Below are 25,719 nucleotides of genomic sequence, written 5' to 3'. Positions count from 1 at the left end.
AGAGACAGTAAAAAGATCAGTGTTTGTCAGCAGCTTGGTGGGGGATGGTGAGTAGGTGAAGTACAAGAGATTTTTAGGGCAGTGAAACTATTCTGTATGACATTGTAATAGTGGCTACATGACATTCCTTTGTCAAAACACATAGAACTTTACAGCACAGAGTGAACCTTAACATACGCAAAGTAAAAAAAGAAAAACCCTTTAGTAGGTCAGGGGATCCAGGAAAGAATGCAGATGGTGACAAAGGATTCTAGCTGTATTACAAATGTATGAAACAACCTTACTAGAGAGGGTGGACAAAAAGGTGTTGATATAAAAAACTTTGGCAATAAACAGATTTTTGTAAGATTAAGGAAAAAGGAAGTGCACAAAAGTACTCTAGTTAATATCAAGTTTCTTCCCACAGGGTACAAATGAACAACTCTGATACTGCTACACATATATATGGAATTAACAATTAAGTAAATGGATGGAAGATGATGGGAGCCAGCTTTCTCATTGTTCGCATGGGAATGTACAGTTAAGCAAGAGGACGAAGCCAGAATGATCCAAGCGATGATGGATTAGAGTTGGAAACATCAGTAAGAAGTCATGTCTAACATACAGATATAGGTAGTAACATGAAAATATTTATTCGTATGTCTAGATACACTGGTTGATGTATTTCCTTGTTCTGTCAGCTGAGAGGGCCAAAAAGCAATGTCAGCCCAGTAGTAATGAGCACAGCTGGCACCCAGATGTTGGTTTCTAAAGCCACTTTCCAATAAAAGGAACCAGGGCTCCTGGGAGAAAATGACTGATTCTAGGACTGGGACAGGAAATACAGAAGATGAACTCGGAGCATCTTATAGTACCAGAAAGTAAAAAGGAACTAAAAAGACACACACACATACATACATACACACATCACACACACATGTCAAAGGGGCACAGAAGCCAATGGAAAGAGTTTCCAATGGCCAAACAGAAAACAATTTGAGCAACAAAATAAATGAAATCTCCCATGCAGGAGCTCTCCAAGTAAATTACATAAATATTCCACTCCTCCCTCCCTGCTCCTCAACTGTGGACAGTGCAGAGTGACTTCCTTCCAAATGGTCGGGTACAGGTTTCAGTTCAAGATAGTGGCATAAGAAGACCCTAAACTCACCTCCTCCCATGAAGACAACAAATTCACAGCTACATATGTAATAAATTTCCTCTGAAAAGTACCTGAGAGACAGGCAAACAATGCTTCCAGAACAAAAGATAAAGGAGACATCTCAAGAAGGTAGGAGAGGCAGAGACATGGTCTCACCAGGGACCTCACCCCAGGCGTGGTGTCCTGTGCCCAGGAGGAATACAAAAATTATGGAACTCTCCCTTGAGGAGTAAAGAGATTGTGCCTCACACCAGGCACCCAAACCTTGGATCCGGCCACAGTCAGATGTGCCCCCAAAATGTCTGGTTTTGAAAATCCATAGGGATTAAGTCCAGGAGAATCACAGAACTGCAGGGAAAGAGAAACTGCTCTTAAAGGGCCCACTTGCCCTGAGACCCAGCACAAAAGCAACAGTTTGAAAAGTGCCTAGACCGTAAGTGAGAGAGACCCACTTACTAAACTTAGAGCAGCTACTGGAGAGGCAGGAACCTACTGGGTCTTTCTCTGGAGATGAAAACACTGGCAATAGCATTGTTGCAACCTCATTCTAATTTGCTGGTAACGGAGCTGACAGGCACCATTTTGGTGCCCTCCCACTAGCCTGCTAGCACCAGTGGGTGTGCTCTGCCCCCCTCACGCCACAACTGAGCTAGTCAGTAGCTCAAGCCCCACCCACTTGGCATAGCATCTACACCAAAACCGGATCAGGCGAGTGCCCTGCGCTCCACCCACGTATTGCAGCAGCCATACTGTAACGAAGCCAGGTGAGCACCCTGTGCTCTGCCCTACCTGCAGGCCAGTCACACCACAACTGAAAGAGGCAAGTGCCCCAAACCTTCCCACACCACACGGCAGCCATGCCACCATTGGCGATGCGAGCACTCCGCACCCAGCCCATCTGCACCACAGCCACAGCCCCAGCACAGACAGTGGATGCACACAGCTCACACTAGGGGCTCCCTTGAGCGCCTGGCCCTGGTGCCCAGAAGAGATGGAGCTTCTGGGACCCCTGGATCATCTCCTACACAAGACCACTCCCTCAGGACTGGGAGAAGCAGTAATACATACAGATGAACACACAGAGTCAGGCAAAATGAGGAGACAAAGGAATATGTTCCAAACCAAAGAACAAAATAAATCCCCGGAAAAAGACCTTTGTGAAATGAAGATAAGCAACCTACCTGATAAAGAGTTCAAAGTAATGGTCATAAAGATGCGCACCAAAGTTGGGAGAAGAATGGATGAACACTGTGGGAACTTCAACAAAGAGACAGAAAATACAAAAAAAAAAAAAAACAGAAATTATAACTACACTAAAAAAAAAAAAAAATACACTAGAGGGGTTCAACAGCAGACTGGATGAAGTTGAAATATGAATCAGTGAGGCAAAACAATGGCACATCCAGACAGAACTGCAAAAATAGAAAAAGAATTTTAAAAAGTGAGGGTATCTTAAGGGACCTCTGGGACAACGTCAAGTGGACAAGGGAGGGCATCATATAATGATAAAAAGGCCAATCCAAGAAATATTTACAACCTCACCTTTGTAAATAATCACACCCAACATAGGAGCACATAAATATATAAAGCAAGCATTAACAAACCTAAAGGAAGAAACTGAAAGCAATACAGTAACAGCAGGGGACTTGAACACCCCACTCATAGCAATGCATAGATCATCCAAACAGAAAATCAGTAAGGAAACGTCAACCTTAAAAAACACTTTAGGGGCAGCCGGTTGGCTCAGGTGGTTAGAGCACAGTGCTCATAACTCCTAGGTTGCCGGTTTGATTCCCACATGGGCCAGTGAGCTGCGCCCTCCACAACTAGATTGGAAAAAACAACTTGACTTGGAGCTGATGGGTCCTGGAAAAACACACTGTTCCCAAATATTCCCCAATTAAAAAAAAAAAAAATCCCCAATAAAAATAAACACAACACCTATACCAGATGGACTTAATAGATTTATACAGAACATTACATCCAAAAGCATCAGTACACACACTCTTCTCAAATGCACATGGAACATTCTCCAGGATAGAAAAATGTCAGACCACAAAACAAGTCTCAATAAATTAAAGAAGACTGACATCAAATAAAGCATCTTTTCTAACCACTATGGCATGAAACCGAAAATCAGTTACAAGAAGAAAACTTTAAAAACCACAAAAACGTGGAGATTAAACGACATGCTGCTGAACCAATGGGTCACAGAAGAAACCAAGATGGAAATCAAAACACACCTAGAGACAAATATAATAAAAACAGAAATATGGCATGCAAAAATCTCTGGGATACAGTATAAGAGGGAAGTTCACAGCAATATAGGCCTACCTCAAGAAACAAGAAAAATCTCAAATAAACAATCTACCCTTGCACCTAAAGGGACTAAAAAAAGAAGCACAAAGCCCAAAGTTAGCAGAAAGAAATAATAAAGATCAGAGTAGAAATAAATAAAACAGAGACTAAAAAGACAATAGAAAAGATCAATGAAACTAAAAGCTGGTACCGCCAAAGACAAAATTGACAAACCTTACTTAGACTAACCAAGATAAATAAGGGAGGGGGCTCAAATAAATACAATCAGAAATGAAAGAGAAGTTACAACTAATACCACAAAACTGCAAAGGATCATAAGAGACTCTTATGAACAATTTTATGCCAACAAATTAGACAACCTAGAAGAAACAGATAAATTCCTAGAAACATACAATCTTCTAGGACTAAAGCATGAAGAAATAGAAACCCTGAATAGATAGATTACTAATAAGGAGATTGAATTAGTAATCAAAAACCTCCCAAGAAACAAAAGTCCAGGACCAGACAGCTTCACTGGTGAATTCTTCCAAACATTTAAAGAAGAATTAACACCTATCCATCTCCAACTCTTCAAAAAAAAAAAAAAAAAAAAAAATTGAAGATGAAGGTACCAGTACGTGCAGATCCAAGGAATGGCCCTAAGACAAAATCTACTTCTGTAAGCAGAGGGCAGGAAAAGACTGAAGAAATATGCTGGCCACTCTCGCCTGGTAATTAAGAGTTTATTATGGGAAACTTACATATGACATATGTCTTGGGCGGCTGCAAAATGGAATGGATCCTCACTCCACTTGGCAGGTGCCAAAGAATTAACTGGTAAAGAGGGAAAATAGTCATTGGTACTAGTATATGAATACTACCAGGTATGGGAAATGACTTTACATGCTTGACCAGGTCAAGACAACAACCTGTTCCAGGAATAACACATAGTAGGAGACAAGGGAGGGGGCTCATTTATATCAGAATGAACAACAATTACGATGAGACAGTTTCAAAGGGAGGGGTTGCAGCAAGCAACCTCCATTCTGGCCTGCGTCCAGCTTACGGGACAGACCGTGGTTGTGTCATGGAACAGTCTCTCCTCCACAGAAAAAATGCTCCACAGAAAAATGACATTTCACCAAGTCAGCATTACCCTGACAGCAAAACCAAACGAGGACATCACAAAAAAGAAAATTACAGACCAATATTCTCGATTAACATAGATGCAAAAGTCCTCAACAAAATACTGCCAAAATGAATTCAGCAATATATTAAAAGGATCGTACAACCACAATCAAGTGGATTTGGTGGATGCAAGGATGTTCCAATATCTGCAAATCAATCAATGTGATACACATTAATAAAATGAAAGAAAAATCATATGATCATCTCAATAGAAGCAAAAAAAGCATTTGAGGGGGCAGCCAGGTGGCTCAGTTGGTTAGAGAGTGAGTTCTGAACAACAGGGTTGCCGGTTCGATTCCCACATGGGCCAGTGAGTTGCACCCTCCACAACTAGTTTGAAGATAAAGAGCTGCCACTGAGCTGCCAGAGGGGTTGTCTGATGGCTCAGTTGGTTGCAGCACGAGCTCTTAACAAGATTGCCTGTTCAATTCCCGCATAGGATGGTGGGCTGCGCCCCCTGCAACTAAGATTGCAAACTGTGACTGGACTTGGAGCTGAGCTGCGCCCTCCACAACTAGACTGAAGAACAATGACTTGGAGCTGATGGGCCCTGAAGAAGCACACTGTTCCCCAAAATACCCCAATAAAATGTTTTTTTAAAAAGCATTTGATAAAATTCAACATCTAAAATTCAACTACCCAAAGCAATCTACAGATTCAATGCAATCCCTATCAAAATTCCAAGGGCATACCTCACAGAACTAGAATAAGTCTAGAATTTATATAGAATCACAAAAGATCCTACATAGACAAAGCAATCTTGAGAAAGAAGAATAAAATTGGAAGTGTCATGCGCCCTGATTTCAAACTATACTACAAAGCTATAGTAATCAAAACAGTATGGTATTGAAACAAAAACATGCACACAGACCAATGTAACAGAACTGAGAGCCCAGAAATAAGCCCATACATATATGGATAATTAATATATAACATAGGAGCCAAGAATTTATAGTATCCTAGAAGTATGTGATCCTAAAATAGAAGAAAAGACATTAGGTAAAAACTAAGGAAACCTGAACAAACTATGGACTTTCGTTAATAATGCATCAATACTGGTTCATTAATTGCAACAAATGAATATAAGATGGTAAAGGGAAAACTGTGGTGGGGAGCATTAGACATAAAGAAATATATAAAATAAAAAGCTATAAAGAAAATATTTCTAAGTATTCTAGTATTCACCCAATAAAATAGCCTGCTTTACAAAGTAACTTATCACCAGGAGTAACTTTGAATTGGAAGGTTTGACAAAAATCTCACAGCTTCCCCCTTTTTCACAGGTGAGGTGATTTGATATTTAGAAGCAAGATCTGAAGTATTACGAAGTATTCAAATGCCTCCAAATCAAAGAAACATTGAAATGTCTTATAGCTAATTGGTTCGTATAGTATTCTGAATCTAGAGAAGTAGGCGTCTATATAAGGTACTGTTACCCAGTGACAGGCCTGCAGGGCCTGCCTGAAGGTCTAAGAGGCCTGACTGAACCTCTCCCCAGCTCTAAGTCTATCTCTGAGAACACTAAACAGTTGAGAACTTATCAAGACTAGCTGAAACCAACCAAAACAAAAATGACGGTCTAAATGATCTCCAAAAGATTTTAAAGCTCATTATAATATAATCCTCATGCTAAATAACACACCTACCAGTGGCATGACTGTTGACAACTGCACGACAACAGCGGAAGAAACCATAAACAAACAAAAACACGGTGGAATCTTGATTCCAAGAGAGATCCGCTGCCCTTTTCCCCAGAAAACCCATGAATATTCCTCCTCCCTATTTACCTAAATCTCCCCTTCATTTCTACTATCCTTCCTTTCCACTGCTAAGGGGTAAGAAGTTGATCTGAGAGCTGGGCTCTAGCGTCTCCATTCTCTGACTATAGAATAAATGCTTGCCCTGTTAACACTCACTTGCAGTCTTGTAATGTCACTTTGTGACAGCACGGGGGTGGGGGTGGGGTGGGGGGAGGGGGGCGTAAGGGGAAGAACCCTGCTTGGGATCCTCGAAAAGGGACTTTCATCCCCTATAAACAAGAATATATGGTTCGTCTGTGATAAGAATATCTGATTAACATCCATTCTCCATGTGTCAACAATAGGTTTTATTTTATTTATTTACTTATTTATTTTTTATTTATTATACTTATATATTCATATATAAGTACAATCTTACATTTATACAATTTTAGGTTTTAATGGCATGATATTGTGGTACAGTGATTCTCACTGGAGAATGCATCAGATTTAAACAAAGTTTCTTGGCTGAGGGAGAAATACATACAATTGTGTCAGGTAACTAGGTTAAGCTATAGATAGCAAAAAGTGACTATAAGAAAAGAATAATTAGAAAGGCAAGAAGGCATTTAAAATAACCCCAAAAGATCGTTCATCACAATGACCATTTATAGCTGTGTGAAAAATTCACTATGCCACAATGTCAAATCATCCTTCTAGCTTTCAATGTTCAAAACACTAGAGCAAGATGAACAAAACTCAAGGACTCTTTTGACACAATGAATCCATTTACTTCAGAGGTCACACTTAAGCATGTGAGAAAGTAGAGAAAAATAAAGAGGCAAGTTATGTAGCGTTTAAGAGTCCATCCTGTACTGCCCGGATTGAAAGGCCGCTTTGCCTTTCATCAGCCATGTAATCTCAGGCAAGTGTCTTAACCTCTCTGTTCCTTAGTTGTTTTTTTTACCTGTAAACTGAATAACAGTTAATAATTTAGAGGGATGCTGTGAGGGTGAGATGAGATAATCTAGTTAATGTTCTTAGCACAGCACATGACACATAGTGATTTCACTATGGTATTTACTTCAAAAATTCCACAGTATGAAACTGTTTGGTCTCTGTTATGTCCTCGGTTCATGAAAGGTAAACGTGTGGTCCATCAATCATTCAGAGCCCCGCCATACCTCAAATCAGATGACAACGATAGGTTTGGGCACAGATCCCACAACTCAAAAAAGTCTGTACCCCAAAAGTTTACTTTTCAGTCTTTGGAACACATTTCCCACATGTAACAATTGAAACAAGTAGCGGTTAAATTATTACTAACACAGGTGAAAGACGAGAGCAGGCAGGACTGAGCAGCTATAAGGTTGGTGCAAAAGTAATTGCGGTCTAACAGGTTAAAAATAATTGCCAAAGCCGCAATCACTTTTGCACCAGCCTAACAGGTGCGCTCTGAACCGCTGCGCTAAGGGGCAGGCCTTCTATGGCTCCTGGGAAGAGAAGAACACAGTGACCCTGGGAAGAACACATCGTTCCCTGCCACTGCAACAGCGTGGAGATTACATTGCATTCTCAAGGACTTCAAGAACCACTTATTCTGCACTGTACCAAGAACGTCACAGCACTTACAGTATTGACATGAAAACACCCTAATGCATAACGCACATAAAGATTTGAAAAGAAAAAAATGTAGGGATTTGTTATTTCAAAATGCAAATATGATATCCTTTCAAAAGTGGGACACTCTGTAATTGGTATTATAATACCTTAGCACCAACTCTCAATCTCCCCCTAACAATTAAGAACACAGTAATAAAAATATATACTCTCATGTAAGCCTGTAGTTACTTTAAGAAATAATTATGTTCTTCTAATGAAATCCTTTATAGTCACTACCAAGTAAACTTGGCTAATCTGTCTTCTCTACGGGTCTATGTAACTCACTCACTCCCTCCTCAGGTAACACACATCAGTAAAACGACCCAAAATTAAAACAAAAAAAGAAAGAAAGAAAGAAAAGGTGAGGGAGAAGAGTTTAGAAATTTACAAAGTCCGTCAAGAAGTAAAACGTCAAGGATTCACAGTTTTAGAAGTTAGCTATACACACTTACGCTGCACATATATCAACCAGGATCTTGGTTTCCCAATACCATTCTCCAGTAACTGGATCAGAGCGAATGGCTGATCCCAGGACTGGAGCAGGGAAAGAACAGGACACATCTGGAACACCTGGTTGTACCAAAAAGTAAGGAGGTGCTCAAAGAATGATGAGGTCAGATTTAAGGGGGTTACCTCAGGCCAAAACAAGAACAATTAGAGCATCAAAATAAATAATGATCATAGAGAATTATAATCCTTTCAATAAAGTAAGCATCCATAAGTCCACAGTGATATAAACAAGTGTTTAAATAAATGGATTGGGGTGGGGCAGAAAGCTCTCCCTTACTGTAGAAAAACAAGTAACTCATAAAAGAATGATGGAATAAGAAAAATCACCATTTGCCAATCATAATTGATTCAGGCAAGAATCATCAAAGATTGCTAAATTAGTAGATAAAAGTTTAAGAATAACAGGATATTCACATACATAGTCTCAGAATATACCCATACAAGCTACTTTTCAATTAAATTGAAACTTACATAGGAGAAACCTGGCAGACACCACCTTAACCAACCAAAATTCCCACAGCCAGTAATGGGGCTAGTGGACAGCAGCGCTTCTTGGTATATGCACTGAGAAGTCAGCATCACTTCTATGATTTCTCTGCCAAAAGGCATAACCTAAATCCAATAGTGAGAAGACATCAGAAAAACCCACCTGAGCCGCACTCTACAGAATAACTGGCCTGTACCATTCAAAATTGCCAATGTGATGAAATACAATAAAAAACTCCAGACTGAAGAAATTAATTTCAGATTAAAGGGACTGAACATATGACCTTGTTTTCTTTTGTTACAAAAAGACCTTACTGGGGGCCGGCCTGGTGGCTCAGGCAGTTAGAGCTCCGTGCTCCTACTACGAAGCTGCCAGTTCGATTCCCACATGGGCCAGTGGGCTTGAGCTCCCGGATGGCTCAGTTGGTTGGAGCGCATCCTCTCAACCACAAGGTTGCTGGTTCGACTCCCGCAAGGGATGGTGGGCTGTGCCCCCTGCAACTAGCAACGGCAACTGGACCTGGAGCTGAGCTGCACCCTCCACAACTAAGATTGAAAGGACAACAACTTGACTTGGAAAAAGTCCTGGAAGTACACACTGTTCCCCAAAAAAGTCCTGTTCCCCTTCCCCAATGAAATATTAAAAAAAAAAAAAAAAAAAAGAACTTATTGGGACAATTAAAATTGCAATAAAATCTGCACATTAGATAATAGCATTGTTTCAATGTTAAGTTCCTGGTTTTCATCACTGTGCTGTAATTATGTAGGAGCATGCCTTGTGTTTAGGAAGTACACACTGACATACTTAGAGGTAAAGGGGAATCACATCAGCAACATACTTCTAAGTGGTTTGGAAAGGAAAAAAAAAAAATGGGAAAGGTGAGTAAGAGACAAAAGGAAGAGAAAAAGGTGGGGGTGGGGGATAAAACAAATATAACAAAATGTTGACATTTGGGAATCTGTGGAAAAACCATCCAGGAATTCTTTGTCCTCTTTTCGCAACATTTCTGTGTCTGAAATTATGTCAAAGTAAAAAATAATAATAAGTTGGATATAAAGTGACACATTTGTCAAAACTCATGGAACAGTCCACTAAGATTTGTACATTACATTGTGTATAAATTACACTTCAGTGAATATAATGAATGCTTATTCTAGATGTTTTATCAAATGTTGATGATTAGAACACTTCAACAATTAAAAACAGAGGTTAGAAACCCACCAAGGACCTATCAAAATGAAGTTAACTTCATGCCTACTGTTTTCAAGCTCACAAGGATACACTGGCACCAGCCAGGCTGGTCGCCGTTTCTGTGACCACAGGGACCGACCGCTCTCACCATTTCCTGGCTGTACAGACAGAGGCCCGCCACCTTCCTCCCACACTCCCCATGAGGTCCTGGGTGTGCTCAGCCAGGTAACACACTTATCTACACTACACTCCCTTATTAATCAACCTCCAAATGCATAAGCCTGTTACCAGTAAACCTAGACCTTAAATGTTTTAATTAAAGAGAGAGAGAGAGAGAGAGAGAGAGAGAGAGAGAGAGAGAAGGCAGACGTGGTGTAACGTCCCTCATGAGGGTACACATGGCTAAGAGAGCCCTGGGGAGACATCTCTGCTGATGCCAAGGCCAGCCTAGCACGTGGCTTACAACCTTGATTAATACCTTTCAAAGTATTTTTAAAAGATGACGATCAGTGTAATCACCAACCGATTTTTCAAACTATTAATAAGACAACATGACCAAGGTGTCTCATACCTTGCTTTAGAAATACTATAAATTCCTTTACAGTTTGGTCCAAATTAACTCCGTGATATACCACAGGTTTGAAATTGCGATGCTCAAATGAACGAATGAGGCGAACTGTGATGGTCACTTCTTCGGAAGCCATGGAAAGAAACTCCTGCGGCAAGGGACACAAGAACAGGGTAAATAGCATCAACTCACAGTTCTCCACAAGCCTGCATTTCCGCCATCAGCCATCTCTCCCACACTGTCTGACAGAGTCCCCACACCAAGGCCAGGTTCCGGGGTACCCACAGGGGGCCCACGGTTACTTCCACTATGACATGGACAGTTCTGTCACTGCTGTTCTGATGTTCTGGCGGAAAACTGACAGAAGGACACAGAAGATGAACACCAGTGACATGTTGGGGGGGATGTTTGAGGACAAGTGGGGGTTGCCAAACACAGATACAGGGCATATACACATCCGCTTTGCACTGCTATGCCAGTGGTCTCCTCACTGGGCCCTGGGAGGAAGTATGTTTATAGCAGAGTCAACTATCAACAGTTCACATTTTAATTTCACGAATGCTGGCAGATTTCAGTGTTAATTACCATGTTTCCCCGAAAATAAAACGTAGCCAGATAATCAGCTCTAATGCGTCTTTTGGAGCAAAAATTAGTATAAGACCCGGTCTTATTTTACTATAAGACCGGGTCTTATATTAATTTTTGCTCCAAAAGACGCATTAGAGTTGATTGTCCGGCTAGGTCTTATTTTTGGGGACACACAGTATATACCATCGTATTAAACATCTTTCACACTATTGTTTAATGTATGTTTATTTCATCCCTAAACTATGTGCTATATACCAGGTGTTAATGTTATCTCATTTAATTCTATCACCAAACCATGAGTTATAGTCATTTTAAGGATGAGGAAACAGACTTAGAGAGATTGCACAAATTGCCCAAGGTCATAAAGCTGATACACATGAAGACAGGATTCAAGCATCAATTTAATTCCAAAGTCCATGCTCTTTCTAATATACTATCAGAAAATCACCCCAAGCTATTTCCTCCAAAAAAAAAATCTGCAAAGTTGCCAATGCTTTAAAGATACAATTATGGTATATTACTAACTAGCAGTAACTACTTCATGCTACTTTCAGCTTACATACAACTTTCAGCCATAAAAAACTATGAGTACTAAGAAAACAATACCTGTAATACTAATAAACATGATGTCCAACCTCACTATTATCAGAGGAATTCAAAATAACAATGAGATATATCACTTATCAAAATGACAAAAAGTCTGACAATACCTAGTCCTGGCGAGAGTGTAGAACAATGAGAATTCAATCAGTGAAGGTGGGCATCCACATGGTAGTACTTTGGAGATGACTGGCAATAGTTAGTGAAGCTGAAGATATACACACCTTTCGATCTAGCAGTTTCACTCATAAGTAGGTACCCCACGGAATCTCTCTCCTATGTGCACAGGAGAACTGTAAAAGAACATTCATAGTGACATTATTTGTTAATTGCAAAAACTGGAAACAACTAAATGTCATCAAAGGAGAAGAGATAACTGTGGATAGTACAAACAATAAAAATGAATGGACTGGAACTATACACATCAACACAGATGTATCTTAAAAATATTATGGTGAATGGAAAAAAAAGCTAACTGAAGAATCCGAGTACACTACCATTTATACAAAGTTCAGAACCATAGTCCTTGTTATGTTATGTTTAAAAGGAGATAATTAGTTATCTCTGAGGCAAAGGAAGAATTATGCAAGTAGGGAGAAGAACACAAGTGCTTGATTATACTGGTAGTATTTTATTCTTAGGCAGGATGTTAGATATATAGATAGGATATAATATTTTATGCTTTTTAGTGTGTCTGGAATATTTCATAACAGATACCAACAAGCCACATTAATTTGGCCTAGAAATTCTCTCCAAATCATAGAATGCTTAAACAAATATTTTACTAGGTTTGAGAGAATATACAGCACATTATGTATGGAAATCAAAGGTTCAAATTGTTTTAATACATAAAATAATTTGTAATTATAATTAGTATACTGTTTATAATTAAATGAGTGGTGCCTAAGGAACTGAATATTTGCTCTCTAATAAGGTAAGGATTTACTTTATAATCTTGTTTGGTGGTTAATGAGCTTAAATTAACGTATCTTTTGATAATCCCAACATTAGCTACTACGCTATTTGTTATTAAATCTGGTTTACGAGGTTCCCCCCAAATTTTGATCCTAGAATCTACAACATAGTAGCAGTTCAGCAGACATCTACAAAATTACAATTAAAACAGACTGAAGCACTTGATAAAGAATATCTCTTTGGTTGCTAGAAGGGATGGAAATTGGCAGGATGGGTGAGAATGATGAAGCGAATAGAAGTACAAATTGGTCATCACAAAACAGTCATGGGGACGTGACATACAGGATGGGGAATACAGTCAATAATATTGTAAAAGCTACGTACAGTGTTCGATGGGCACTAGACTTATAGGGGGATCACTTCATAATTATCTAATGCCTAACCACTACACTGTACACCTGAAACTAAAATAATACTGAATGTCACCTGTAATTAAAAAATATATAGTCACGGGATGTAAAGTATAGCATAGGGAATATAGTCAATGGTATTGGAATAGCTATGTAGTGTCAGATGGGTAGTAGACTTGAGGGGTTATCACTTTGTGAGGGGTGTAAATGTCTAATCACTATGTTGGTTTGTATACCTGAAACTAATTTTAAATATTTTTTAAATGTATCTCTTGAGAAAGGGGTATTATAAAAGAATTCTGTATTTCAGAAGCAGTTTTAACAGCTATGTTAAAATTACGACCACTTCTTCCTCCTCACCTAGCCCCCAAAACAACAAAGACGCCCTCCAAAACACACACACACACACAGGCTGGGGAGACCAGAATGCAGTGCCAGTCCCCACAGAGGTAAGAGCTGGACAGATCTAACTTAAATGTCAACTCTACCTCTTACCCACAACACACACTGGGATCTCATGTAGTACGAGCTCAGCAAATAGTTGCTGCTTTTATCGTCTCCTTAGGACAAAATAGGTTTGGGCATAAAGACAGCTCATATAGGCAGCAGGTAAAAATACCAGATGCCCAGGTACAATGAAACACATCACAAATTTCTAGCCACAGAGGCCAGGCAGGCTCACTCACGCATGCCTTATGAAACTGCTTTACAATTTACAGGTGTGTTTTTTTCACTTAATAAAAAGCTGCCCAAATGTTACACTTAAATAGCTGAGGTTTTCAATTTTTTTTTTTTTTTAGGATTTTATTGGGGAAGGGGAACAGGACTTTATTGGGGAACAGTGCGTACTTCCAGGACTTTTTCCAAGTCAAGTTGTTGTCCTTTCAATCTTAGTTGTGGAGGGCGCAGCTCAGCTCCAGGTCCAGTTGCTGTTGTTAGTTGCAGGGGGCGCAGCCCACCATCCATTGTGAGTGTTGAACTGGCAACCTCATGGTTTAGAGGATGCGCTCCAACCCACTGAGCCATCCAGGCGCTCAGCGACAACTCAGCTCAAGGTGCCGTGTTCAATCTTAGTTGCAGGGGGCACTGCCCACCATCCCTTGCGGGAGTTGAGGAGTCAAACCAGCAACCTTGTGGTTGAGAGCCCACTGACCCATGCGGGAATTGAACCGGCTCGGTGTTAGGAGCACGGAGCTCCAACTGCCTGAGCCACCAGGTGGGCCGCAAGGTTTTCAATTTAAAATTCCAAATTTGCATTAATATCTAAGTTTGGTCAACAATACATTGTCATCTTCATCAGAAATTTGTTCTCACTTATACTCAGTAACTAAAAAGAACAGATACTATCAGAAGGAAAGAAATCATTATCTAATTTTAGCCTCAGGATTGTGGGAACTACAGTTTGTTAGTTAAGGGAGGCAGACATACCGAAGAGACAGATTAGAAACCTAAAACTACAGATTATAACATGTGACATTTCCCCAGAAGTTTTGACCTACTTTTAAAAAAGTGAATTTGATCAAGTTTAAAAGGCATTCTTCAAATGAAGGGACACAGAAACCAAAAACAATATACTTTAGGGGTAAATTAATAAAAACTATCCAAAGACATAAACAGATTTGAATAAATGAAATGATAGACCACATTCTTAACTTATGAAGGCTCCAAATTGTAAATAAATCAATTCTCCCTGAATTAATCTATGAATTGAATAAAATCTCCATCAAAATGTAAAAGGGTAATTTGGGGAACTTGTCTCAAATGTTCCTAAAACCCATCTGGAAGAATAAATTTGTGAACTTAGCAAAGTCATAAAAGACGAAGAGGGACCAGCAGCACCAGTTGTTAACACACATAAAACAACAGTCGGACATACTAGTAACACATGGGTGAGCTTGTGTGGTTTTCATCTATTTACAAAATCCAGTAACAGAAACTTTAAAGGACATTAAGCTATAGCAATTTAAGCTGTGATTCTGAAGTAGGAGTAGACTGACAAATCCATGGAGCACAACACAAAACTCAGAAACAGACACAAGATTAGAGAATTTAGTTTAAAAGTGGCATTTCACATTAGTGGGGAAAAGGCAGTTTATTTAATAAATGGCATTGGGAAAATTGGTCAGACATTTGGAAAAAAGTAATGCAGGATTTTCACTTCATTCCTTATATACAAACCATATGTAGAACAAATATTTAAATTTAATTATAAAATAATAGAGAGGAACCAGAAAAATGGGTACATATTTTTATAATCTTAATGTAGGAAAGGCCTTTCTAAGCAAACAAAAATCAGTAATCATCAATAAAACGGTTGAGGGCCAGCCCGGTGGCTCAGGCTGTTGGAGCTCCATGTTCCTAACACAGAAGGCTGCGGGTTTGATTCCCACATGGGCCAGTGGGCTCTCAACCACAAGGTTGTAGGTTCAACTCCTCGACTCCTACAAAGGATGGTGGGCTCCGCCCCCTGCAACTAACAACGGCAACTGGACCTGGAGCTGAGCTGGACCTGGAGCTGAGCTGCATCCTCCACAACTAAGATTGAAAGGACAACAACTTGACTTGGAAAAAGTCCTGGAAATACATACTGTTCCCCAATAAAGTTCTGTTAAAAAAATAAAATAAAAAGGTTGATAGGTATAACAACATAAAAATGTAAAAAAAGACCAATATGCTAATAGAATTGGTGGGTAAAGGTAACTGGCTAAATTTTTAAAAAGTTAATAATGTGAAAAGATGATCAACTTTACTAGCAACTAAAGAATTGCATAGAGAAACAGTAAGATATCAATTTTGCCATAAGATTTGTAAAATTCTGGGACAGCCGGATGGCTCAGTTGGTTAGAGCGCGGTGCTCTTAATAACAAGGTTGCTGGTTCGATACCCTCATGGGCCACTGAGAGCTGCACCCTGCACAACTAGACTGAATAAAAAAATAACTAAATAAGTTTATAAAAACAAACAAAAAGAGATTTGTAAAATTCTAAAAAATAAAAACTGGCTAAGCCAGTTTTTCAATGAGGTGGAGAAAAATATTTTTATGTACTACTACTAAGAACCTAAAATGGTACAGTCTTTCTGGAGAGGAGTAGGGTAATTTGTATTAAAATTATAAATTTGTCTGTCCTTTGACACGGCAATTTCTCTTCCACTGATTTATCCTGAGAAGATAAATGACATCAAATGTTTTAAAAATCCATGAGTGCAGAATGATACTTTTTAAAAAGCCAATTAATCACTCTGGAAGCTAAAGGGCATGTATTTGTTTTTCTGAAAATTGGTTTACCAGGACAGGAGGGGGCAATGAAATGAGAAAAGTAAACAAATGTTTTATGCTTTTCTTATATTGACTGTATTTCAAGGTTACCAAATAGCTGACAAAGAAAGTTCTTCTTTATAGAAGAATTATAGCTAAAAAACACTGAAAGAATGACAGAATTTAAAAATCACAATTTCTGTACCTATCAGAATGGCTAAAATGAAAAAATAATGATAACACCAAATGTTGGTGAGAGTGCAGAGAAACTAGATCTCTATTCATTGCTGGTGGGAATGCAAAAAGGTATAGCTGCTCTGGGAAGGGACTATGGCAGCTTCTTACAAAACTAAACATGTGCTTATCATACAACCCAGCAATTGTATTCTTAGAACATTTTTGCCAGAGAAACAAAAACCTGTATATAAATGTTCATAGCACATTCATGTATAATACGAGGTGAGATTAAAAAAAATATGGGAATGTTTAAATTTTTAAAAATTTATTATACTAAAAGACACATTGCCATTAATCCCCCTCACAATAATCCCCCTCACTTTGAACACACTTATCCCATCTTCTGAAGCAGTTCTGGAAGTCCTCTTTCATGAGTGTCTTTAGTTGCACCGTCATGGCTGCCTCGATGTCCTGAATAGATTCACACACTATATATATATATATCTCATCACATTATTCTCTTTTTATATACTTGAAATTTTCCATAATAAAAACGTTTTAAGAGAAGATAAATGCACAAAAATGTACATTTGAGGAAGATTCTTTCATTGAAGTCCTTCTACTAGTTAACAAAAACTAGAATCCATCTAAACGTACACCAATGAAAAACTAGCTAAGTAAATTGTCACACCACAAAATAAAATCCCCTGTAGTCATTAAAGAGTGGTATGGAGCCATGGACACTAACTGAAAGATAACTATGACTTATTAGTGAATGAAAAAACAAGTCAGAAAATGGCAGGTGTATAGTCTCTTCATAACCATAGAGAGATGTTCAGAGCAACACAGCAAACTGTTAACAGCGACTATCTCTGAATGGCAGAAATCCAAGGTACTGTACTTGTTTTACATGTTTAATATTGCTTGGTGTTTTAATAATGATCAGGTGTTTTTAAATTAAGCTATTTCCCAATATACTTACATTTGCACTTTTCTGATAATAACAAAAGTTATTTTTAAAACTAAGCTATTTCTATTTCTTGTAAGAGAGATAACTGAACAAAAGCAAACAATACAGAACTTATCAAATAATGTAAAGGACAGAGAGCTCGAAATTTAACACATTTTTTGCGGGAAACTTGTAAACAAGGGCGCCAAACGGGTGACGGACTACGCATTATCTATTGTCAGCGGTACCCTATGCGTCTACCTGCAGATACAATAAATTTGGGACCGAACAAAAACAATAGCCATAAAAATAAATAGCGGTAATATTTACAAAAAAAAGACACAATGATTCCAACAAAGGATTTAGTTTTTGCATTTTTGTTCATGTCTCCAGTGACTCCATTATACTGCTTTCATTCGACATCTTACTTTCGTGTTTCTGAGTTCATTCTGCTTTTATAAAATATTTTTTGTTTTAAATTTCTGAAATTTCGTACAAAATACCTAACTACTGTTGTGATTGGTGCAAAATCATAGTTTTTTTTGAACTGCCTCTAGTTTCTTTTCTGATAAATATTATTTTTGAAAGTGATAATTTTATTATCCCTGGACATGAATCAAGATACATACAAGAGTGACGATGAATTGTTTGTTGACAATTTATCTAATTATTCCTGCCAAAGCGAAAGTGTACCGATGTGCAAGTTTTGTAATGTACCCCTGCACAAAGGAAAGTGTTTCGAACGCTACCACACAGTGAAGCACTATTAGGTTATAGTTTTTTTTTAAGATCTGTTGAAAATTTCGAAAAAATATTGTAATTTTGTATACATAAAATTATTTTGATTGTGAGTGTTTTTTTCTATGTTTACCTAGAATGTAGTAATTTTGTGTACATAAAAAATAGAATAACACATATTTTGCAAAGTAAATAAATAGAGACCTCTTTTTAAACTAAAACACTGAAAGTTTCATAGAAAAATATCAAATAGATCGAAAGATATGAATACTTTACGGGAAGTCTAATTTTGGCGAGAAAATGTCAAAAAAGCCCCGCGTTACGACGCGATTTGGCGGGAAAATGCCCGCTTACAAAGTGTTAAACAACCGATATGTATTTAGGGATCCCAAATAAATCCAGAAAGTATTCAGCAGTGACACCGGAAGTAGGTCCCATGCCCAGAAGGAACGTGAACTTGTCTAAGATGGCACAAGGCCTCCATATGCAGCCCCTCCCTGCCTCTGATGGCATTTGTCACCACCACAATCCACCCTTCCCATATCACTCCAGCAGCAATGACAGCCCATTTCCCACACATTCCACACTGTTTCCAAGCCTCTGACACACCTCTCCACCGTGGGATTTTCCCCAAACTTCTTCTGCCCTTCACCCCTTCCTCGTACCACATAAGCATCCTTCAAAATGCGACCAGGACCATCTGTTCCAGCATACCTACACTTTGCAGTCTGTCTGCCCGCTGCTCAGCTATCGTGCCCTCCCACTGCCCCCGCGTCTGCCCACAGCACCTAATGAAGCTATACTGAAGCCCTCTGTTGAAGGGGTCTAGCCTGCAAACTGCCTGAGCAAAGAACACTGTGGTTTACTTTTGTAGATCCAGCAACACATGTGGCACGAGGCACATCAGAGCCCCCATCAGTGTTGGGATAACTGAATCGCAGCCGAAGGGCAGAGGGAAATCGGAATTCCTCCCTTTCCTAAGGACACACTGACTTATGGTCCTGTCTACAGCAACAGTACCTAGGGTCCACGAGCTTGTCCAGGGCCATGGAAATGTTTGAGGCTGGGGACGGGGGGGGGACGACCTTATTGCTCTAGAATGTGAAAATTTTGAAAAATCAAAATTAACGTTTAATTAAATACCTACAACATATAACATTTCAACAGCAACTCAGCTCTACTCATAATTTTATATATATATATATATATATATATATATATATATATATATATATTAGATTTAATACAGAATACTTGTATTTTTTATATGATTTAGGGTGGGAATTTAAAAAGTAACAGTGCCTAGGGCTTAGAAAACTCTTTAAATCTCCCTGCCTAAAAAACCTGTCTGCCTGGCACCTTCCCCAGCTCGTTTGGGATAATGCAGGAAAAGTCATATCCAAAGCAAAGCAAAACGTAACAACAAAGAAACAAAACAAACAAAACCCTCACAGGAAGCGTCTCACGTGGAGCTCTCAGGTCCCTGAGTTACCACAGCATCGTCAGAGCCCAGAGCCCAGCACCCTCCCCTCCGAGATCAGAATTCCCTGGTCCTTGCAAATCAGTTCAGGGCTGGTTATTAGGGCCCAGGCTCCAGCAGTGTGAACAGGGGAGGGAGGAATTCAGCATGGAATGGTCAGGGAAAGCCAAGAAAAGCTGCACGCCAGGTTCTCCAGCAGCCCTACTGCTCTCATTCCCACACTGGCTCTTCTCCCCACAGCCACGTTCCAAGCAGAAAATGGGTAAACCAGCGGGGATGGGCTCCAGAGGGCAATACTAGGCGCAGTACACAGCAGCTCGGAGCACAGCATTATATGATAAGCACGAAACATGCAGACTTACAAAATGCTTGATTACTGACTTCAGATGGATCTCTATCAGCTCAAACAACAAAAAGAAGGTAACTCAGCTGATTCTGGTTATTCGCAGTGAATGTAACCTATAAAATGGTTCCAAACACTGAATTAACGAATACTGAACCACTGCTCCTAGGGAATTACAGGGCTAGGTTCCTCTGAGTCTCTGGTCACAACACTGCCACCAACCGATCAACATGTAATCTTGTTTTATGCGTGTTTCTGATTAGAGGCACCTTATTTAACATGTACTGGTGATTCATTACCATTAAACTCACAGCCAACAGCATTGTAAGTCAAGCCCTAACAAAGCTTATCAAATACACATATTTTCTTCATAAGGCACAGAGCCTTCTCGCGCTTAGAAACACAAGACAGCACATCAGCACCATGCCTAGGGGTTGTTTTAAACAGCAAAATCACCGGCAAAAAGCCTGGCACGACACAGCATCAACTGGGCATTTGTGTGTAGTGTGAGAGCTGGAACAAGGAAGCAGCAGGTCGCCTTGTTTGACCTCAGCGGGGAAAGTGAACTTTGTCCATTCCAATTTTTCACTGCTCTACACAAATCAGGGAATGACCGAGAAAGTGCCGTCAATGTTGCTTGTGGGATTACAAATAACTTAGTGAGTAGGCAAATTCACAAATAGAGTCTGCGAATAATGAGGATTGACCAAAAGAAGTTTCAAATGTACATGTGCCTTCCAGTATTTGAAGAAAGCATGTTCTTGACCTTTTTGTACAGAATGGAATCCACACTGAGCTAAGTATTAGAAGCTTGAAGTGCAGAAAAGCACTCACCACGCGGCAGTTAGCACGTAGAAGACTTTATAACTGCCTGGCAGAAAAGTGCACTGGCTGACCTTCCTTCCTGTAGCAGGTAGGTTTCTGGAAGTGGTATGTATAACTTGAATTTTAACAGCCTCGTAGAGTAAATCATTTTAACTATTTTCTAAAGTTACATCAGCTCCCTAAATTTAAGTATTACAACATCACAATTGTCATATATCAAGTATGCTTTAAAGCTTGTCTTACCCATGTGAAAAAGGTACAGCTTTCAAAAAAGTAATGTTCTAACCACACACAAAAAATATGTATGTTTATTACTCACACTACATGCCTAATTTTCCTCCAGGTTTAGAAACTAATATTATGGGACAAAGAGTCCATTCACCTACCTTTGGAAACAAATCAATAAAAAGAAGCTACGAAATACAGTTTATTGTTCTTTTATGTGAGGAAACTAAACTGGCATAAATGACCAGGTATAAAAGTAGGAAAAGGGGGCAACCAGTTAGCTCAGTTGGTTAGAGCGTGAGCTCTTAACAACAAAGTTGCAGGTTCAATTCCCACATGTGATGGTGGGCTGCGCCCCCCCCCCCCCACTAAGATTGAAAACGGCGACTGGACTTAGAGCTGAGCTCCACCCTCCACAACTAGATTCAAGGACAATGACTTGACTTGGAACTGATGGGTCCTGAAAAAAACAGTTACCCAATAAAATTTAGAAAAAAACAAAATAAAATAAAGTAGGAAAAAAGAGTACTGCTGAGATGAAAAAAATCACTGAATATGTAAATGATACTCAAATTATACCTGAATGATTTTGAGTAAATTATCCTATGTACTACTAAAAAACATCCAAATATGTAATTAAAAGAAAATAAAAGTTGTTTAAGGCCAGAGGAGGAGGAGGGAAGAAATCTACATTCCATTTATTACTCTTCTTAAAAATACCTGAGCACCTACCATGATGCTAAGTAAGTGAACGATCAGTGTTCCGTTAACCTTGGCAAATAAATAACTTTATGTAAAATTTCTAAATTAAAGTGTGTGTGTTTTTTGTTGCTTTTTTTTTGTTGTTGTTTTTTATTGGGGAAGGGGAACAGGACTTTATTGGGGAACAGTGAGTTCTTCCAGGACTTTTTTCCAAGTCAAGTTGTTGTCCTTTCAATCTTAGTTGTGGAGGGTGCTGTTCAGCTTCAAGTTGTTGTCTTTCAGTCTTAGCTGTGGAGGGCACAGGTCAGCTCCAGGTCCAGTTGCCAGTTGCTAGTTGCAGGGGGCGGAGCCCACCATCCCTTGCAGGACTCCAGGAGTTGAACCGGCAACCTTGTGGTTGAGAACCCACTGGCCCATGTGGGAATCGAACCGGCAGCCTTCGAAGTTAGGAGCACGGAGCTCTAACCGCCTGAGCCACCGGGCCGGCCCTTAAATTAAAGTATAAGCAAGTCACATTTTAAGACTATGACTAAAAATGAAATGTTAATTCCATTTTAATCTATTCCGGCCTACTTCAAAAGAATAATTTTTTAAAATGCTTAGAGGGAATTGTAAAAATATTCTAAAAATAGATCTCAGTAATAATGAAATAGCAAAAGCTGGTCGTTACAATAAAAAGAAAAAAGTTAACAGGAATTTGCTTTAAATTTTTTCAAAAGTATAATTTTTAAAATATGAAACTAGGTATATATTTGTAAACAAGGTCCATGTGAGGATTAAATAAATATCTGAAAACCTCTTGGCCTTTTCCCCCCCAAGTATTCAGTTATATGATTCAAATCAAAGCACTATTATATTAGAAAATTCAGTTTATTCATCTTTCACTGACATAACACTTTTGAGAAAGACATTTTCAATGGATTAATTTAGGAATGATTTTAAAGTCTTTAACAACCATTTTTTAGACAGGTTAAAAAAACAGGGGCAGCCGGATGGCTCAGTTGGCTAGAGCGCGAGCTATGAACAACAAAACAGGGTTGCCGGTTCAATTCCCACATGGGATGGTGGGCTGCGCTCCCTGCAACTAATATTGAAAACGGCAACTGGACTTGGAGCTGAGCTGCTCCCTCCAAAACTATACTGAAGGACAATGACTTGGAGCTGATGGGCCCTGGAGAAACGCACTGTCCCCCAATATTCCCTCAATAAAATAAATAAATAAATAAAGCCTTCTACCTTAAGTATTTAGATAGCACAGGCATAAAACAAATATTAGCTAAATCTGATAGCTGCACACATGCTTCTCTATGCTGTGACTGTTTTACTGCATAATGACTGGACTTTCCTGAAGAAGGGTCATAATCAATTCTAATAAATAAACCACTGATTGCTGTTCACTCTGAGGATACCACTCACTGACAAATCAACACCTACAATCCCAGAGACCTGCTTTTGTGACCTTTAATTTGGGGCAAATACACAAAATCATGGTTTGTTTTCTCTGGTCAAGGCAGGTAAGACTCTCAAAGAACTAACTATTGTGGACAGTTGAGTTCTCCAAAGGGTTAGCAATTTCACCATTTGGAAAACATATTTCACACACTTTCTTTCTTCAACAAAGTATATTGAATATAAATTCGATTTTTCTTGATTCACAATCGTCAGTGGGAATGTTAGCCTTTGTCTAGTGTATTGAGAGACAATTTATGGGTCTCTCATGCTTCTCCGTCTTATGAGCAGAGGTGCTGGCTGCCTTAGTTCTGAACTATCTTTTCAAGGATATGTGTATAGCAAACAGCCTAGGAACACTGAGCTATTATATCTCTCCAGAGTTAGAGGGCAGATGTATTCACTGTCCAGCATAATAACAATAATATCTCCCTCAGGGCTAAGGTTGGGCAGGTTTGCTTGGATGACCTGAACTCGGTCCTACAGAGGAAATAACACAAACTTGAAACTCACGCTGTTGACAGTGCTGTAAGCAGGAGCCTCAGGTCTTCTGCCAGCACCCAGCACACGGGCAGGCTGACTTGTCAGCTGTCAAGTAGAATAAAGTCTCAGACTCTCCACAGTTCCTACTGCCAAGGATGGGATGCTGTCAGAGACATGGCTTTCTGGAACAGAAAAGACAAAGGTCCCATGGGCTTGAAGGCCATAAGAAGTTTCCCTGGGACGTAGCAGCAAACATTCTGTCCAAGGTATGGGTGTGGGGAGATAAGCGTTCATTAATCTGCAGAGGATGAGCAGCAAAGGCAGGACTGAAACAAGCTGCCCAATGGGGCTTTGGTCGTTGTCACTCTCCTCAGTGAGGCAGCAAGCCCCCTGGCGCCAGACAGGAGACACTGTGGCTGCAGCTGTTATGGAAAGGGGTCCCCAGAGCTGAGGCAAATGTCAGCAGGGAGGTTCTAGGGCTTTGGGTGACGGAAAAGTTCATTAGGTGGAGCCATGAACAGCCACTGGCCACTTGAAACTAAAAGTAAGTGTGCTGTGCTTACTGGCGCGGGGCTGCCCTCCCCCTCACAGCGCCTCTGATTCCTCCCTTCAACCGCTTAGGAGGCTTTAAGGAGGACGATTAGGAGGGGGCCGAGGTCCCCCTGTCCCCAAGAGAGACTGAAAGCCGTAAGAACCCAGGTATGCTGGGGAACTTCAGGGAGGGGAGGCACTCAAACTTTTAGGGCTCTGTAAATACAGGCAGCCAAGTCACCATGCTACCTGGCCCAGTGTGGGGAGGGTAGTCAGATTCAGCTAATGGGGGTCTGGGCAGGATTCCTGCTGGGGAAGAGACACTACCATGACCTAGTGGATGGGGACCTTCTGGCCAATTCAAGTACTGTTTCAACGTCTGAATGCGTAAATTATGCGTTATATATATTAATACTTATACTTCCCTGTCCATAGTGCCAGGGGAGATCCCTCCCCATTGGGAAGAGTTACAGGTAGAGAAGTACTAGAAGGACAAGCTCCCCTATTATCCGGGCCAGTGGATGAGTCCGGAGTTCACGTAATTGCCCCTACTCTCCGATGTCCATAGTTTTCAATACATAAAAGATGTTCTGTTCACAGGCAAGTCAGAAAGCTCATTTGCTCTCACGCTCCCTGACTGCTATTATCACCAGCAGAATCCAGGGCTCTACTTGCCAAGTCAAGTTCCTTGGGATTGTGTAAGTGGATTCACAATATCCAATCCCTTTGGCCACTAAGGAACAGCTAGCTCTTCAGCCTCCCATCACCAAAAGGAAGCATAGCACCTTGTTAGGCTCTGGGTGCTGGAGGCAGTTTGGCTCTGTGCCTTGTCAGCATGGCTCTATGACACGTCAGTGTGGCTCTGTGACATGTCAGTGTGGCTCTGTGACACGTCAGTGGCTCTGTGACACGTCAGTGTGGCTCTGTGACACGTCAGTGGCTCTGTGACACATCAGTGTGGCTCTGTGACACGTCAGTGGCTCTGTGACACGTCGGTGTGGCTCTGTGACACGTCAGTGTGGCTCTGTGACACGTCAGTGTGGCTCTATGACACGTCAGTGTGGCTCTGTGACACGTCAGTCACATGTCTGTGTGCATGGCTGTGACATGTCAGTGTGGCTCTGTGACATGTCAGTTTGGCTCTGCGCCTTGTCAGCATGGCTCTACGACATGTCAGTGTGGCTCTGTGACATGTCAGTATGGCTCTATGACATGTCAGTGTGGCTCTGTGCCTTGTCAGCATGGCTCTATGACATATTAACAT

The 25,719-nt window shown here is 40.1% G+C and overlaps 1 protein-coding gene across 9 annotated transcripts in view; it reads right to left on the bottom strand.

Moving 5' to 3' along the window:
* Positions 1-25,719, bottom strand: part of C17H2orf76 (chromosome 17 C2orf76 homolog) — a 67,931-nt gene that overhangs the window by 29,726 nt on the left and 12,486 nt on the right. For 4 of the 9 annotated variants that reach the window (XM_074335316.2, XM_074335321.2, XM_074335309.2 and 1 more), the window contains 3 exons: positions 23,955-24,106; positions 12,197-12,265; positions 10,788-10,932 (listed from right to left, as the gene is read on the bottom strand). In XM_074335316.2, coding sequence (XP_074191417.2) covers positions 10,788-10,920 — 133 coding nt within the window. In that variant the 5' untranslated portion in view covers positions 10,921-10,932; positions 12,197-12,265; positions 23,955-24,106. Of the gene's footprint in view, positions 1-10,787; positions 10,933-12,082; positions 12,266-23,954; positions 24,107-25,719 lie in introns of all 9 variants that reach the window. The other 5 variants (XM_019714908.3, XM_019714910.3, XM_088794604.1 and 2 more) reach the window with 4 other exon arrangements.

This window comes from Rhinolophus sinicus, chromosome 17, assembly GCF_057876585.1.
Source record: "Rhinolophus sinicus isolate RSI-liver-muscle chromosome 17, RSI-T2T, whole genome shotgun sequence".
NCBI lineage: Eukaryota > Metazoa > Chordata > Mammalia > Chiroptera > Rhinolophidae > Rhinolophus > Rhinolophus sinicus.
This window is presented reverse-complemented; position numbering and strand designations above follow the sequence as displayed.